Below are 14632 nucleotides of genomic sequence, written 5' to 3'. Positions count from 1 at the left end.
CAAAGGAGAGACAATTATAGGCGCCTGCTACAGACATCCAGGGTTGGAGGAGAAGAGTGAGAATGAAACATTCCTGGACTAGCTTTCAGCGTCCTCTTGGCTGCAGGAGATTGTACATAGGAAACTTTATATCCCCAGCTGTTTGCTAGGTAACAAACCCAGCCAGATCGGCGTCAGCACAGAGACTTATAGGCTGCATGGAGTGCAGCTTCATGATCCAGAAGAAGGGAGTCCATCCAAAGAAGCCTGGGGGATCTGCTGGTTATTGCTCAAGAGGGACTGACTGGGACTGTGAGAATAACAGGGAAACTTGATTGATAGGAGGGGAGATTGTCCGAATGCCCTGCGCTCGGCACTAGAATGTTCATGTAGAGCAGGTGGCTCCTTGGCTTCTGAGGGCTCTCAGCTGAAAGACACCACAGAGTGAGGTGCATGGGCCTGATGGGCCGAGCCCTGGACTGGGAACCGGCAGCTGTACTGTTTTAACCCTGGCTCTGCACTCACTTTGTGGGTGGCCCTGGTCAGTCCAGTTCCCTCTCCCTTCACTTCTCTGTCAGTGAACTGGGGAGGATGGTAGTGACGTGGTACACAGGTGGGAGGATTAGCTAGTTAGTATTGGTGCTGTGCTTTGGCCATGCCAAGTGCTAGGTATCAGAAGGGTGAAGGGCCAAGTTAGCCTAGCCAGAATTTGAAGCTGCAGCTCCATGGAGTCTGTATGTTGCAGAGAGCTCAGCTGTCCCTGACCTCCTTACAGACTTCTAATTCCGTCCTAATTCCCCATCCCTTTCACTTCAGACATGCTCTGAAAGTGGTGCAGTACCTCAGCCATTTCACAGTCCTCATTAAACTCCTCCCTCCGTCGTTAATGGGCCTGCTTTTTTCTTTGCACGATTGTCCCCCTGCTTTCTCTAAACCTCTCTTCTTCCTTTAACCCTCCGGGCAGCAGAAACTTAGGCATGGTTTACGCTTGAAAGTTAGGTCAACGTTGCTACAGCTTGCAGAGGTTCACGTCCCTGAGCACTGTCGCTATGACAAGCTAACCCCAGCGTAGATGCGGCTAGGTCAGTGGAGGAATGCTTCAGTCAACCAAACTGCCACCGCTCAGGGAAGTGGATAACGTACAGCAACGGAAAAACCCCTCCAGTGGCCACAGGAAATATTTACACTACAGTGCTAAGGTGGCACAGCTATGGCACCCTGTTGAGCCATAGTGTAGGCATGGCCTTACTCTCCATTTCCTTGCAAGGATTCCCTCTGACAGTTCCCGTTTGGCTTCCTCCCCCATGTTCCATGTCTTTACGCTCAGGTGTCTGAGAAGCCCCTGGCACTGACTGCCCCTTGTGCCTGGCATTCCAAGTTCTTTCGTAGTTTCATAGAGTTTAAGGCTAGAAGGAACCATGAGCTCATGTACTATCACCACTTGTATACCGCAGGCAATTAAATTTCACCCAGATACCCCTTGTTAAGCCCAAAGACCTAAGTTAGACCAAAGCATTTCAGTCCTCAGGAGATGCTGCTGTGTGCCTCAGGGAGAGAACAGGAGAGACCAAGGTGCCATCAATGCCTGAGGCCCTGCAGCGATAGGGAAATCCACACTGCATACTGCAGAGGGAGGTGAACCCCCTCCCCTCCCCAAGGTTTCTGCCAATCTCCCCCAAGGGGTGGAGCGGGAATTCCTTCCCCACTCCAGATCTGGCGTCAGAATGACCCTGAGCATGTGAGCAACACATCTCAATCAGGCATTTAGAAAGAGTACTCTCTGTTCCACCTCAGAACACTGTCCACCGCACTAATGTCCCATCTCCAATTGTGGCCAATCAATGATGCTTCAGAGGAAGGTGAAAAAAACACCCAGAATACATCTGGCCAATAGTGCACTGGAAGAAAAATTCCTTCCTAACTCCTGCAAGCATCTGGGTGAAGCCTTGAAGCATGACATTTGAGTATAGTCATTTTCTTAAGGCAGAACTGCAGATGATTTGAGTATTGAGGGCAATCCAGGCAGCGTTGTTCTCTTGTGCCTTAGTTACAGTGCTTAACAATTCCTAGCCTTTTCCCACAGCACTGATTTCCTCCCTGTTAGTCTGTCAGTGCGGCAGAGTACACAAGATGAGATTAGAGAGAACAGTGCTCTTTTGTGTCACATCAGTAATCTGGATTCTGATCCAAGTGGACCAGCGATCTGATCTATTTATGCACCATCTATCCAATTTTTATACTCCATCCATCTCTGTGGTCCCTGAGTGCCTGACTCACCAGTCAATTGGATTCTGAACTAGAAGCATCTCCTTGACTCCTGGCATTTAGAGACCGTGGGGGAAAAGTCCCTTAGAACAGCCTAAAACAGCTACATAACGCTGGTGTGACAGGAGCTATGATACTGGCTAGATGAGCAGATTGCTCTGATACCAGGTGGTAGGGATATCTAGCTAGCAGTCTCACTGGTCTGATCCAACACCTGAAGGAGAAGAGATCCCAGGGAGATGGGATCTGCTCTGGCATGGAAAGTGGGGCAGGGATGCTGGAGCACGTGGATCTGTTGGGCTATGGCAGTAGGGCAGGCGCTGTGCAGCTGCAGAAGTAGTCTGGTGGTGTCTTTGGCTTGGTTGAGCCTCCTGTCTATCTTGCAGCTCTTCCACGAGGCTGCGTACATGGCTGACGACCGCCAGGACCTCCTCAATGCCATCAACGAATTCCTGGACTGCAGCATTGTCATCCCCCCATCAGAAGTGGAGGGGAAAGACTTGCTCAGGTCTATCGCTACCTTCCAGAAAGAGTTACTGAGGAAGAGAAAGGAGAGGGAGCAGAAGAAGTCCACGAAGGAAGGGGTTGTCCAGGAAGCTAAAGGTCTCCTCACTCTGTTTTTGGCAGATAATGAATTTGCATCCAGTGTCTCCCTGTCTGCCCTGGGAGGGCACAATGGGGGCTGTGCCAGGGGCATTGGCTAGGAGGCCTCTGCCTCCCCCTTGCATAGGATAAAGCGAGGACAGCTAGTGTGGGGTGAGCTGGGCTGAGTCCTGCAACAGAGATGGGGATGTGTGGGAGGCCCCAGGGGGCTGGCAAGCCCAAGAGGGCAGAGCATGGCTATGGGGAGCCATGGGGGGCGGGAAGCCCAGGGGGGCAGAGCACGGACATGGGGGGGCATCAGGCCCAGGGGGTGGAGCATGGCCGTGGGGTGGGGGTGGAGGGGAAGCCCAGGTTTCATGTGGGGTGTGTAGGGAGCCTGCCGAGCTTTTGCCTCCTGCTCACCTGTTCTGTGGGAGGTGGGTATTTGCCAGCATCTGTCCCCAGGAGAGAGGGGTGGATCTCTTTCCTACATTCCCGTTGTAACCCCAGTACACCATGTCTCCCCAGAGCTGTGTGAAGTGAAGGCTGAGGAGGAAGAGGAGGGGGACGCTGAGGACGACCCATTGAGACGAACCGGCATTTGTTTTGGAGGTCTGGTTCGGGACATAAAGCGCAGGTACCCCAAATATCTCAGTGACATCAGAGACGCCTTGCACAGCCAGTGCCTTGCAGCCGTTCTCTTCATCTACTTTGCTGCTCTCTCTCCTGCCATCACCTTCGGGGGACTCCTAGGTAATGGGCCTGCTTTCTGTCTGCTCTTTGCACAAACTAGCCCGGGCTGGACTGGGGGGCGCTGGCTCTGCCGTCTGAGATTCTGTGCCTGCTCTGGCCTCAGGGCTTCAGCGCCGCTCGCTCAGGAGGCTGCAGCTGTGCTTTGCACACAGCTTGCGCTCTCTCCATGTGACTCGACCTCTCCAGCTCCAGGATTCTCAGGAGGGGAGGAGGGGTTCTACCCTCAAATGTGAGACCCCCTGCCCAGTGCAGGGCAGTTATGTCTGTGCAGGGGGGAGGAGGGGACTCCCTGCCTGTGCATGGTGTATCCGCCCCAGAGTAACTCTATGGGGGACTGCGCTCTCCACAGGGCAGCTTATCACATACACGTTGTTCTCTCTTAGGAGAGAAGACAGAGGGTCTCATGGGGGTCTCGGAGCTGATCATCTCCACCTCAGTTCTGGGGATCCTGTTCTCCCTGCTTGGAGCTCAGCCGCTCCTTGTCATTGGTTTCTCGGGGCCCCTTCTGGTATTTGAAGAAGCTTTTTTCAAGGTACTTGTAAGCCATCATGTCACATGTTGCCCCATGCTTCCTCAGCCATTGCACTGTGCTTGGCTTGCCATGGTTTATCTGATCAGAGGGGCAGCTGCACTCCTCTGACGCTGAAAGGGGTGACTCCGAAACGTTCCTGCAGACTGCTACCATACCACAGGGCACCCAGTGCTGGCCCTGCCCTCCTGCCTGTCCCTTCCAGCTCACCCCAGTCACTTCTGCCTCCTCTCACCATGGTCCACTCCACTGAGCCTGTCTAGGCTTGTGATTTTATTAATGCTTCACAGTGCTGCCCTAGCCAGCAGCCCTGATATAAACCAAGCTCCTGCCCAAACCAGGCCCTGATCTGCATTGCTGTGGTGAATGCTCATACGTGCAGCCCACGCTCCTTTTCTCAGTCACTTTTTCTCCTCTCTTTTGCGTGCAGATTTTCCAGATTCAGTTAACTGTATCCCACTGTAGCCTGCATCCCATGCAGTCCAGTCCAGTCTCTGTAGGAGAGCAGTAACCACTCACCTAGCATTATTCTTCATTTCTGATGTGGCAGCAGGGGATTTCATATTGTGGTTATTTGTGCTGCCTCTTGCTTATCCCCGAGTTATGTTCAGAGAGGGTCTATGCCAGCCAGTTTGGAGACGTCTCATTCTTGTGCATCTTTATGTTGTGGACTGTGGAAAGGAAAATGTCTTTCAGGGTCAGGTACAGTGGGTCTAGTCACGCTTTTCCACATTTCCAGGGAGTCTGTGTTTCTTGGTGTTCAAGTGCTTTCTCTTATGCCTCTCTATCCCATGCAGAACCTAAGGGCATCACCACGGTCTTCCATCTTTGCCAGTCTCCTGCTGTAGTCTTAGCTTCTTCCCATGTCATTTTGGGAGCTTTCCATTCTGCTTCTGTTGTGTGTTTGCATGTTATCCTTTTTCTCTCTTATTACCTCTCACCCAGGGGCTCCATGTCTTGTCATGTTATTCTCCACATATGTCCTAGCCAGCTCCATTTTTGTTCCATAACTTCCTATCCTATTGGTTTCTGTTTCATCCTCTTTCAGATCTCCTCGTTTGTGATTTTTTTCTGGCCACCTGGTATTGAGCATTTGTCTAAGGCAGCTGTTGATGAAAAATTGGAATTTTGATAGAAAGGTCAAAATAAGTCTCCAAGTTTCAACACCGCTTCGTAAGACCAGCTTTACAATTGTATTAAATATCTGAAGTTTAGTTTGGAAGGCAAGATTTCAGTTTTTCCAGGTTGGCTTTAGAGTTACAAAACATGTCTGGCTTTTGCTATTCCGGCTTTAATGTCATCTGTTCCTCCTGTTGTACTTTCAGCGCTATCAGGATATGTGAAACATCAGAACTTTTTTATGTCAGTCCCAGAAAGTGTTATTAGTGTGTCTTGTTATGTGTTGATTCTCATGGTTTTAGTTTTTGCTGTGTTGATCTTCAAGCCTGCTAACTGTGCATAGGCCTGGAGATAATGCATTGTGGGTTGCATCTTTCTAATGTCATGGGATAGCAAGTTGATGTCCTCTACAAAGTCAAGGTCCTCGAACTTCTGTGTGACAATCCATTGCATAGGCGCCGACTCCATGGGTGCTCCGGGGCTGGAGCACCCATGGGGAAAAATTGGTGGGTGCTCTGCACCCGCCAGCAGCCAAGCTCCCCTCCCAGCCCCTCTGCCTCACCTCACCTCCGCCTCCTCCCCTGAGTTCACTGCGTCCCCGCTTCTTCCCCTAGCTCCCAGTGCTTGCCGCCGCAAAACAAGCTCGGGGAGGAGCGGAAACGCGGCTCGCCCAGGGGAGGAAGCAGGGAAGAGGCGGGAATTTGGGGAAGGGGTTGGAATGGGGGCGGGGCAGGGGTGGAGGCAGGGCAGGGCCTGGGGCCGGGGCAGGTCTAGCACCCACCGGCGCCAGCAGAGCTTGGCGCCTATGCTCCATTGTATGCCCCTTGGTTGTTCTGTAGTCTTTCTCATTACCCAACCCACTACGAGTAAAAAGATTGCGGGTGCCATAAGACATCTTTTTCTGATGCCCATAGTAACCTTGAATGACTGAGTCAGTTATGTATTACTTGACTCGTCATATTTTCATAAAAGCTCCTAATGAAAATTTCTGAGGATTCCATTGTAGCATAGTAACTTCCATAACCCTGTTCTATCCACTGTATCCATGGCTTTTTGGAAATCCATACACTTCATATAAAGTGGTGACTGCCGTTTGATTGACAGTTCTGTGGTGATCCGTAGTGTTTATTATGATTAAATTACTAGTTTGGGGTTGTGGGTTTTGTAACGGGTGAAGGCCTGTCAGAGTTCTGTGCTTCTCCCTCCCTCCTTCCTCCCCATCTGTAGTGTTCTCTGTGCTTGAGTGGGGTTATCTGTACCGTTGTTCCTGGCATTAGTAGCCAGGCTTGCATAGGAGTGGAGTGTGTTTAGGGTTTGGGGCTGGAGTGTGCGGTGCTTTGACTGAGGTGGTAGTCAATGCACAGGACACTGTGTGCTTCCGATAGCAGAGGGAGTTTTTCTAGGTCTGTTCAGCTGCCGTTGGTTGGGGAAGTTCCTTTGCATGCCTACTGCGGGGCTTGCTGGGCGTTTGTCTGACAGGGGTGTAGTCTGCCTTACAGCTGAACCCAAGCATGCGGCCTGGTCTCTCCTGGGGGGCTGGTGACTCGACTGAGCAGGAGTTTTCTTGGGGAGTTGTGTTGGTGTCATGTTTATTTGTAGCATGGCAGGAAGCAGGGCAGAGGGGATGTGCAATGCACAGTGTGCCTGGGATGCGCCCCAGTAACTAACACTGCAGTCTGAGCAGGACAGGCCAGTGAAACAACAGATACTAAGTCTGTGACTTTACTCAGCAAATGAAGCATTTTCTGTTCCCTCCAGCCATACCTTAACCCCTTCCCTGCTAGGCTACATGGAAAAATGTACACACGCCATTCCAGAAATTGATAAAGAACCATGTAGAATGGGAGAGGGGAGGAGAGTGTGTGTGGGAGAGCAGAGGAGAGAGGCTGTCCCATGGGCTGTGATTAACCCTTCATTTCCCTATTTCAGTTCTGCCAGAGCCAAGGCATCGAGTACCTGACGGGCAGAGTGTGGATTGGCCTGTGGCTCATTGTCTTCATCTTCATCATTGTGGCAGCTGAAGGCAGCTTCCTGGTGCGATACATCTCGCCCTTCACACAGGAGATCTTTGCCTTCCTCATCTCCCTCATCTTCATCTACGAAACCTTCTATAAACTCTACAAGGTGAACGGTCCCTAGGGAGAGATGCTACAGAGTGTCTGCCCAGCTGTCTGATCTAGGCACCTGCCACCATAGTGGCCACGTGCCTCCCACAATCGATAGAGAGAACAATAGCAATAGCATCTCTGATGCAGGGCCAGAGTGCCGTAGCATTTCTGGCTGGGCCTGTGAAACAATTCTTTGCCACCCCTCAAGTCCCCAAACATGAGTGCCCCCTGTGCGCTGTGACCGCATTGCTGTGCACAGGTCTTTGCGGGGAGCGTAGAGGGACACACCCCAAACCTTCTCTCCCTTCCCCTGCAGCAGTACCTGGATGCATAACTAGTTTTTTCTTTTCTTTCTTCCTCTAACCTCACGGGTAGATTGTGAGATGAGCTGTTTGGGGATGTGCCGTGATGGGCTTGGCAACACACAGTGCTGAGCTCACACTTGACTGTCCTCCCCCGTCCCTCTGCACAGGTTGGTGACTGCACCCTCTGCTTGTCTCCCCTGTCCAGGTGTTTGCAGAGCATCCTTTGCTGAAGTTTTACCCGCCGAGTTTGCAGAGTGGCTTGAATGCCAGCACGCTCTCTGTTGATGCCATGTCTCTGGGAACCAGGATGCAGCCCAATACTGCCCTCCTCTCACTTATCCTCATGCTGGGCACCTTCTTCATCGCTTTCTTTATGCGCAAGTTCAAGAACAGCCGTTTCTTAGGAGGCAAGGTAAGCTGCTGAGCTGTGTCCCAACGGCCCAATCCTGTGGCCCTTTCATCTGATGAAGTGAGCTGTAGCTCACGAAAGCTTATGCTCAAATAAATTGGTTAGTCTCTAAGGTGCCACAAGTCCTCCTTTTCTTCATCCACCATGCATCCCTTTTGGCTGCACACTTTTGCCCTCTGTGGCACCAGCATTATCTATTCCAGCATGTCTGAACCTGGCACCCTGTCCTGGCTCATGTGGTCTTACCAGGCCTGTGTGGGCAAAGGGCTGTTTATGCTGATAGGAAGCTGCCTGAAGAGAGAGCTGGCACCCCGGTGTGTTGTCTCTCTCCAGGTGAGTCTGGTGCCATTGGGGACCGCCCCCGTAAAATAAACACCAACAGTCCTCTGAATGCCATTGGAGAGGGCAGGCTCCCTTGGCACAAGGCCAAGGCCATAGATAAGACCTGGCTGCTGCTCACACTTATCTGTCCTACCCACATCTGCCCCAGGGTATCTTTAGATGGAGGAATCCAGCAGCCCAAACACTGCTTGGGCCTAAACACTTCAGGCCCTCAGCAAGGCTTCTCTGGCTGAATCTGGAGTCAAGGGTCTGCTAAACTGGAGCTTTACAGCCATAGGGACTGGTGGGTGTATGAGTCTCCATAGGTCAGGCTAATCCTAGGGGACTGGACTCCAGTGTGTGTCAGAATGACCTGGCATGGAAGGAGGGATAAACTTAATTTTAGTTCTCTCTGTGATCCGTCTGCCCGTCTGAGGCACTAATACAGCATTCAGTGCCTTGGGACCTGAGTGCTTTCCTAAGGCACTTCCAGCTAGAATGTGCCTGGTGTTTGCTGGCTTCCCACCCAGTCTCCCAGGGCCAGATGGTGTCTGGAGCAGCCCAGATACCTGAATGTGGCTAGAGAGCAGCTGGGGCCCAAGCAGGGAGAAAAGCAGCCCAGTGCGGTCAGGGAGTGACCAGAGCTCCTGTTTCCTCTGTTCACTAGCAGCATTCACATTTGTAGTGGGCATCTTGCCTGTCCTTTGGATGGGATGGATCGTCAGCCTGTCTCAGGGCTCTGTACAGTGCCTGGCATTGTAGCAGCGTCTAAGAGCTTGGCCTGCGCATTCCCACTGAAATGTGTTTGCTTTGCAGGCTCGACGGATCATTGGAGACTTTGGAATCCCCATCTCGATCCTGGTCATGGTCTTGGTGGATTACACCATCACAGACACGTACACACAGGTAGGTGCTGGCGTTCCCATCAAGCCTGGACACCAGTCCAGCATGGTTGGGATTACTGATTGTTCCATTCATTGTGCTTGTGTAACTAGATGTTTTTGTGTTTCCCACTTTCTCGGTCAATACGGTGCAAACCAAAGAGAGATTTTTGTGCACATACTTCTGCGAATCATAGCTGTGGGAGCAGCCCCGGGAGGCACTGAGTCCTACCAAGATGTGGGTCAGAGCCATAAGGGACTGAGGGTTCCTGTGACACCAAGAGCCAGATCAGAGTTGTGCAGGTTTGAGGGTCTGCGTGTTACCGAGAGCTGGATTAGAAATGTGTACAACTGAGGTCTGTGCAATCTAAATAGGAGAAGGGAGGTGGTATTCCCTCTGAATTCAGCATTACAAAACCCATTACTGGAGGCTGTGTCCAGTTTTGGTGCCCGCACTTCAGAAGGGATACTGAGTATCTGGAAAGGGCTCAGAGACAGTTTGAGATCTGGAAAACCTGCTTCGCAGTGAGACTAAGGAGCTCATTGTATTTCGTGTATCCAAGAGGAGTGAGGAGGTGACTCGATCACTGTCTGTAAATACCTTCCGGGGGGATGAGGGGGAGGGAGATTTCTGGCTTGTCTACATAGTACATTAGTCTTCCCCAAGGATGTAAAATTCTAATGCACACTAACGTGTTGTGGACTAACTGTCCTGTGTGGACCCTGTTGGTGTGCACTAAAAGTTCCCTTGTGCACATTAACGTAGTATTGTTTGAAATGGGAACTTTTAGTCCACACCAGCAGAGTCCCGCTGAGCCACTTAGTACATGAAACCCTGGTTGCATCCCTGCCTCAGTTTCCCTTAACATGCTTTCAAGAAGTCCAGTGAGGCTTATATATATCAAACTGTGCCTCTTCAGGGGTCTAGTTTATTAAATTCAAAATTGTGAAATGTGCTACACAAATGAGCCTCCAAGATGGGGGGAGAGAAGGAAGAAGGGGTCCAAATTAACCTTAGTCTATCAACTCCACTTATGTCCCTCATCTACCTCCATCCAGGCTCCTTACCTATGAAGAGCTCTTGACCCAGGATCCTCTTCTGGAGTCAGAATCTCTGGGGAAGGGTCCCCACAGAGCTCAAACCAAGGCAGCTATTGGCATATAATTCCTCTGTGATCTTCAGCTCCTGGTGAGGTCCTCTCACTGGGACCAAGTTCTGCTAGGGCTTGGCATTCACAGCTCTTCCCTTTCAAAGCTTCTTCTTCAGGTCCCTTGCTTGCTGAGCTCCGCGCTGAGCCCTGAGAAGAGCTCTGCTTAGGAGCTCTCTATCTCTCTGCTCCACTCCCTGTCTGAGCCCTCATGACCCTGGCTAAGGCCTGGGTGCTCCTTACCTAATGAACTGCCATCCAGCTGGGTCAGCTCATTCTCCTTAGTGGAGCCTGTCACAGGCAGGCTGGGTACTTGCCCACTCCAGAGCCAGCCCCCAGGACAGTGTGCGACACACTAGTGCTCAGTAGAATTGAGACTCCTGAACCAGACAGACAAGCCCTGAGAGCCAAGGCTCTTTAACCCAGCAGACAGAGGCAGAGTGACACCCAGCGGCTGGGAGCTGAAGTGAGACAAATGCAGACTAGAAATACGGCACTGATGTTTAACGGGGAGGGGAACCATCCACCGGAACAGGCCACCCAGGCTTCTCCATCACCAGGAGTCTTCATATCTAGCCCAGGCACTTCCTTCGATAACCTCCACCCCTGCTCAACCGCAGCTGATGGGCTGGATGCAGTAAGGGAGGGATGAGGGTCTCTGGCATGGGCTATGCAGGAGCTCAGAATGCGGGGATGATGATGGCCCCTTCTGGATTTAACATGTGCAATACCAAGGGCCAGGTCAGAGCTGTGCGGGGCTGAGGATCCCTGCGGTACCCAGAGCCATGTCAGAGCCATAGGGGGCTGAGGATCCCAGTGGTACCGAGAGCCATGTTGGAGCCATAGGGGGCTGAGGATCCCTGCGGTACCCAGAGCCATGTCGGAGCCATAGGGGGCTGAGGATCCCTGCGGTACCTAGAGCCATGTTGGAGCCATAGGGGGCTGAGGATCCCTGCGGTACCTAGAGCCATGTCGGAGCCATAGGGAGCTGAGACTCCCTGCGGTACCCAGAGCCATGTCGGAGCCATAGGGGGCTGAGGATCCCTGTGGTACCGAGAGCCATGTTGGAGCCATAGGGGGCTGAGGATCCCTGCGGTACCTAGAGCCATGTCAGAGCCATAGGGGGATGAGACTCCCTGTGGTACTGACAGCCGTGTGGGAGCCATAGGTGGCTGAGGATCCCAGCGGTACCGAGTGCCAGGTCAGAGCCATAGGGGGCTGAGGATCCCTGTGGTAACGAGAACCATGTTGGAGCCATAGGGAGCTGAGACTCCCTCTGGTACCGAGAGCCATGTTGGAGCCATAGGGGGCTGAGGATCCCAGCGGTACCGAGAGCCATGTCGGAGCCATAGGGGGCTGAAGATCCCTGCGGTACCCAGAGCCATGTCGGAGCCATAGGGGGCTGAGGATCCCTGTGGTACCCAGAGCCATGTTGGAGCCATAGGGGGCTGAGGATCCCTGTGGTAACGAGAACCATGTTGGAGCCATAGGGGGCTGAGGATCCCAGCGGTACCAAGTGCCAGGTCAGAGCCATAGGGGGCTGAGGATCCCTGTGGTAACGAGAACCATGTTGGAGCCATAGGGGGCTGAGGATCCCAGCGGTACCAAGTGCCAGGTCAGAGCCATAGGGGGCTGAGGATCCCTGTGGTACCGAGAGCCAGGTCAGAGCCATAGGGAGCTGAGACTCCCTGTGGTACCGAGAGTCATGACGGAGCCATAGGGGGCTGAGGATCCCTGCGGTACCCAGAGCCATGTCGGAGCCATAGGGGGCTGAAGATCCCTGCGGTACCCAGAGCCATGTCGGAGCCATAGGGGGCTGAAGATCCCTGCGGTACCCAGAGCCATGTCGGAGCCATAGGGGGCTGAAGATCCCTGTGGTACCCAGAGCCATGTTGGAGCCATAGAGGGCTGAGGATCCCAGCGGTACCGAGTGCTAGGTCGGAGCCATAGGGGGCTGAGGATCCCTGTGGTACCGAGAGCCATGTCGGAGCCATAGGGGGCTGAGGATCCCAGCGGTACCGAGTGCTAGGTCGGAGCCATAGGGGGCTGAGGATCCCTGCGGTACCCAGAGCCAGATCAGAGCCATAGGGGGCTGAGGATCCCAGCGGTACTGAGAGCCAGGTCAGAGCCATAGGGGGCTGAGGGGCTGAATGTCATTGAGTAAATGTTGTTTTTTTCCTGCTCTCACAGAAGTTGAATGTTCCCACTGGGCTGTCAGTCACGTCTCCCCAGAAGCGCGGCTGGTTCATTCACCCCCTGGGCAGCCGACAGGCCTTTCCCATGTGGATGATGTTTGCCTCAGCCATCCCTGCACTCCTGGTCTTCATCCTCATTTTCATGGAGACCCAGATCACCACGTGAGTACTGCTGCCTGCACCCACAGCTCCCTCGTCCCACTGAGCTCTGAGCCAGTGTTTGGCAACTGTGCAGGGAGATGGACGAGGTGGGGGGTTCTCCTCATTGGGCTGGGCCCTGGACATTCAGCCTCAGTCACAGGCTTGGGCTGCAGGATGCCCAGTCTGGACATGAGGAGGCAGGGTTCTGCTCCCTGGGACTCTCCTGTAATGGCTCTTCCTGCACAGCGACTGTGGCTGTGGGTTTCCCTCCCCTGCCAGGTGGAGTCTACATAGCCTGCGCCAGCCTCACCCAGGAAAGGAGCCTGTCCCTGGGCTTGGCAGAGAGGAGAATGGCCAGGAGCGGCAAAGAATATCCCCTTTTCCCCCACGTGCCAGGCTGGACTCTCCTCTGGCTGGCCGCTCGTTTTGCCAACTGCACCTCTGCAGCTCATGAGCAATGCTCCCTGCTCCAAGGGCCACTGGGCACATGGTCTGCCCCAGAAGCACAGGCATGGGGGGACCTGGGGCTGAGCAGGCCTGGCGCCGACAGCAGGACCCTCCTCTCTCCCCAGCCTGATTGTCAGTAAGAAGGAGAGGAAGCTCCTGAAAGGCTCCGGTTTCCATCTGGACCTGCTGCTCATCGGTACCATGGGCGGCCTCTGCGCGCTGTTCGGGCTCCCTTGGCTGACTGCTGCCACCGTGCGCTCAGTCACCCACGTCAATGCCCTGACCGTCATGAGTAAGGCCATCGCTCCGGGGGAGAAGCCGAAGATCGAGGAGGTGAAGGAGCAGCGCGTGACAGGAGTTGCAATCGCTGTCCTCGTCGGTGAGCCCCAAGCTACTGAACCTGGGGGGCAGAGGTCATAGAATCGTAGAGTTGGAAGGGACCTCTGGAGGCCATCTAGTCCAACCCCCTGCCCAGAGCAGGACCAATCCCGACTAAATCATCCCAGCCAGGGCTTTGTCAAGCCTGACCTTAAAAACTTCTAAGGAAGGGGATTCCACCACCACCCTAGGTAACGCATTCCAGTGTTTCACCACCCTCCTAGTGAAAAAGTTTTTCCTAATAGCCAACCAAAACCGCCCCCACTGCAACTTGATACCATTACTCCTTGTTCTGTCATCTGCTATCACTGAGAATAGTCTAGATCCATCCTCTTTGGATCCACCTTTCAGGTAGTTAAAAGCAGCTATCAAATCCCCCCTCATTCTTCTCTTCTGCAGACTAAACAATCCCAGTTCCCTCAGCCTCTCCTCATAACTCATATGTTCCAGTCCCCTAATCATTTTTGTTGCCCTTCGCTGGACATTTTCCAATTTTTCCACATCCTTCTTGTACTGTGGGGCCCAAAACTGGACACAGTACTCCAGATGAGGCCTCACCAATGTCGAATAGAGGGGAACAATCACGTCCCTCGATCTGCTGGCAATGCCCCTACTTATACATCCCAAAATGCCATTGGCCTTATTGGCAACAAGGGCACACTGTTGACTCATATCCAGCTTCTCGTCCACTGTCACCCCTAGGTCCTTTTCTGCAGAACTGCTGCCGAGCCATTCGGTCCCTAGTCCATAGCGGTGCATGGGATTCTTCCGTCCTAAGTGCAGGACTCTTCACTTGTCCTTGTTAACCTCATCAGATTTCTTTTGGCCCAATCCTCTCATTTGTCTAGGTCCCTCTGTATCCTATCCCTACCCTCCAGCATATCTACCACTCCTCCCAGTTTAGTGTCATCTGCAAACTTGCTGAGGGTGCAATCCACACCATCCTCCAGATCATTAATGAAGATATTGAACAAAACCGGCCCCAGGACCGACCCTTGGGGCACTCCGCTAGATACCGGCTGCCAACTAGACATGGAGCCATTGATCACTACCCGTTGAGCCCGACAATCTA

General features: G+C 53.0%; 1 protein-coding gene across 5 annotated transcripts in view; it reads left to right on the top strand.

The window, feature by feature from the left end:
• Positions 1 to 14632, top strand: part of SLC4A3 (solute carrier family 4 member 3) — a 78114-nt gene that overhangs the window by 56530 nt on the left and 6952 nt on the right. For all 5 annotated transcript variants that reach the window (XM_084642955.1, XM_084642952.1, XM_084642954.1 and 2 more), the window contains 8 exons: positions 2631 to 2847; positions 3355 to 3579; positions 3963 to 4111; positions 7157 to 7351; positions 7846 to 8052; positions 9187 to 9276; positions 12590 to 12756; positions 13308 to 13561. In XM_084642955.1, coding sequence (XP_084499081.1) covers positions 2631 to 2847; positions 3355 to 3579; positions 3963 to 4111; positions 7157 to 7351; positions 7846 to 8052; positions 9187 to 9276; positions 12590 to 12756; positions 13308 to 13561 — 1504 coding nt within the window. The remainder of the gene's footprint in view (positions 1 to 2630; positions 2848 to 3354; positions 3580 to 3962; positions 4112 to 7156; positions 7352 to 7845; positions 8053 to 9186; positions 9277 to 12589; positions 12757 to 13307; positions 13562 to 14632) is intronic.

The sequence above is a fragment of the Lepidochelys olivacea genome (assembly GCF_965140295.1).
Source record: "Lepidochelys olivacea isolate rLepOli2 genome assembly, chromosome: 11".
NCBI classification, from domain to species: Eukaryota; Metazoa; Chordata; order Testudines; family Cheloniidae; genus Lepidochelys; species Lepidochelys olivacea.
Note: the sequence above shows the minus strand (reverse complement) of the source record. Positions and strands in the feature narration are given on the sequence as shown.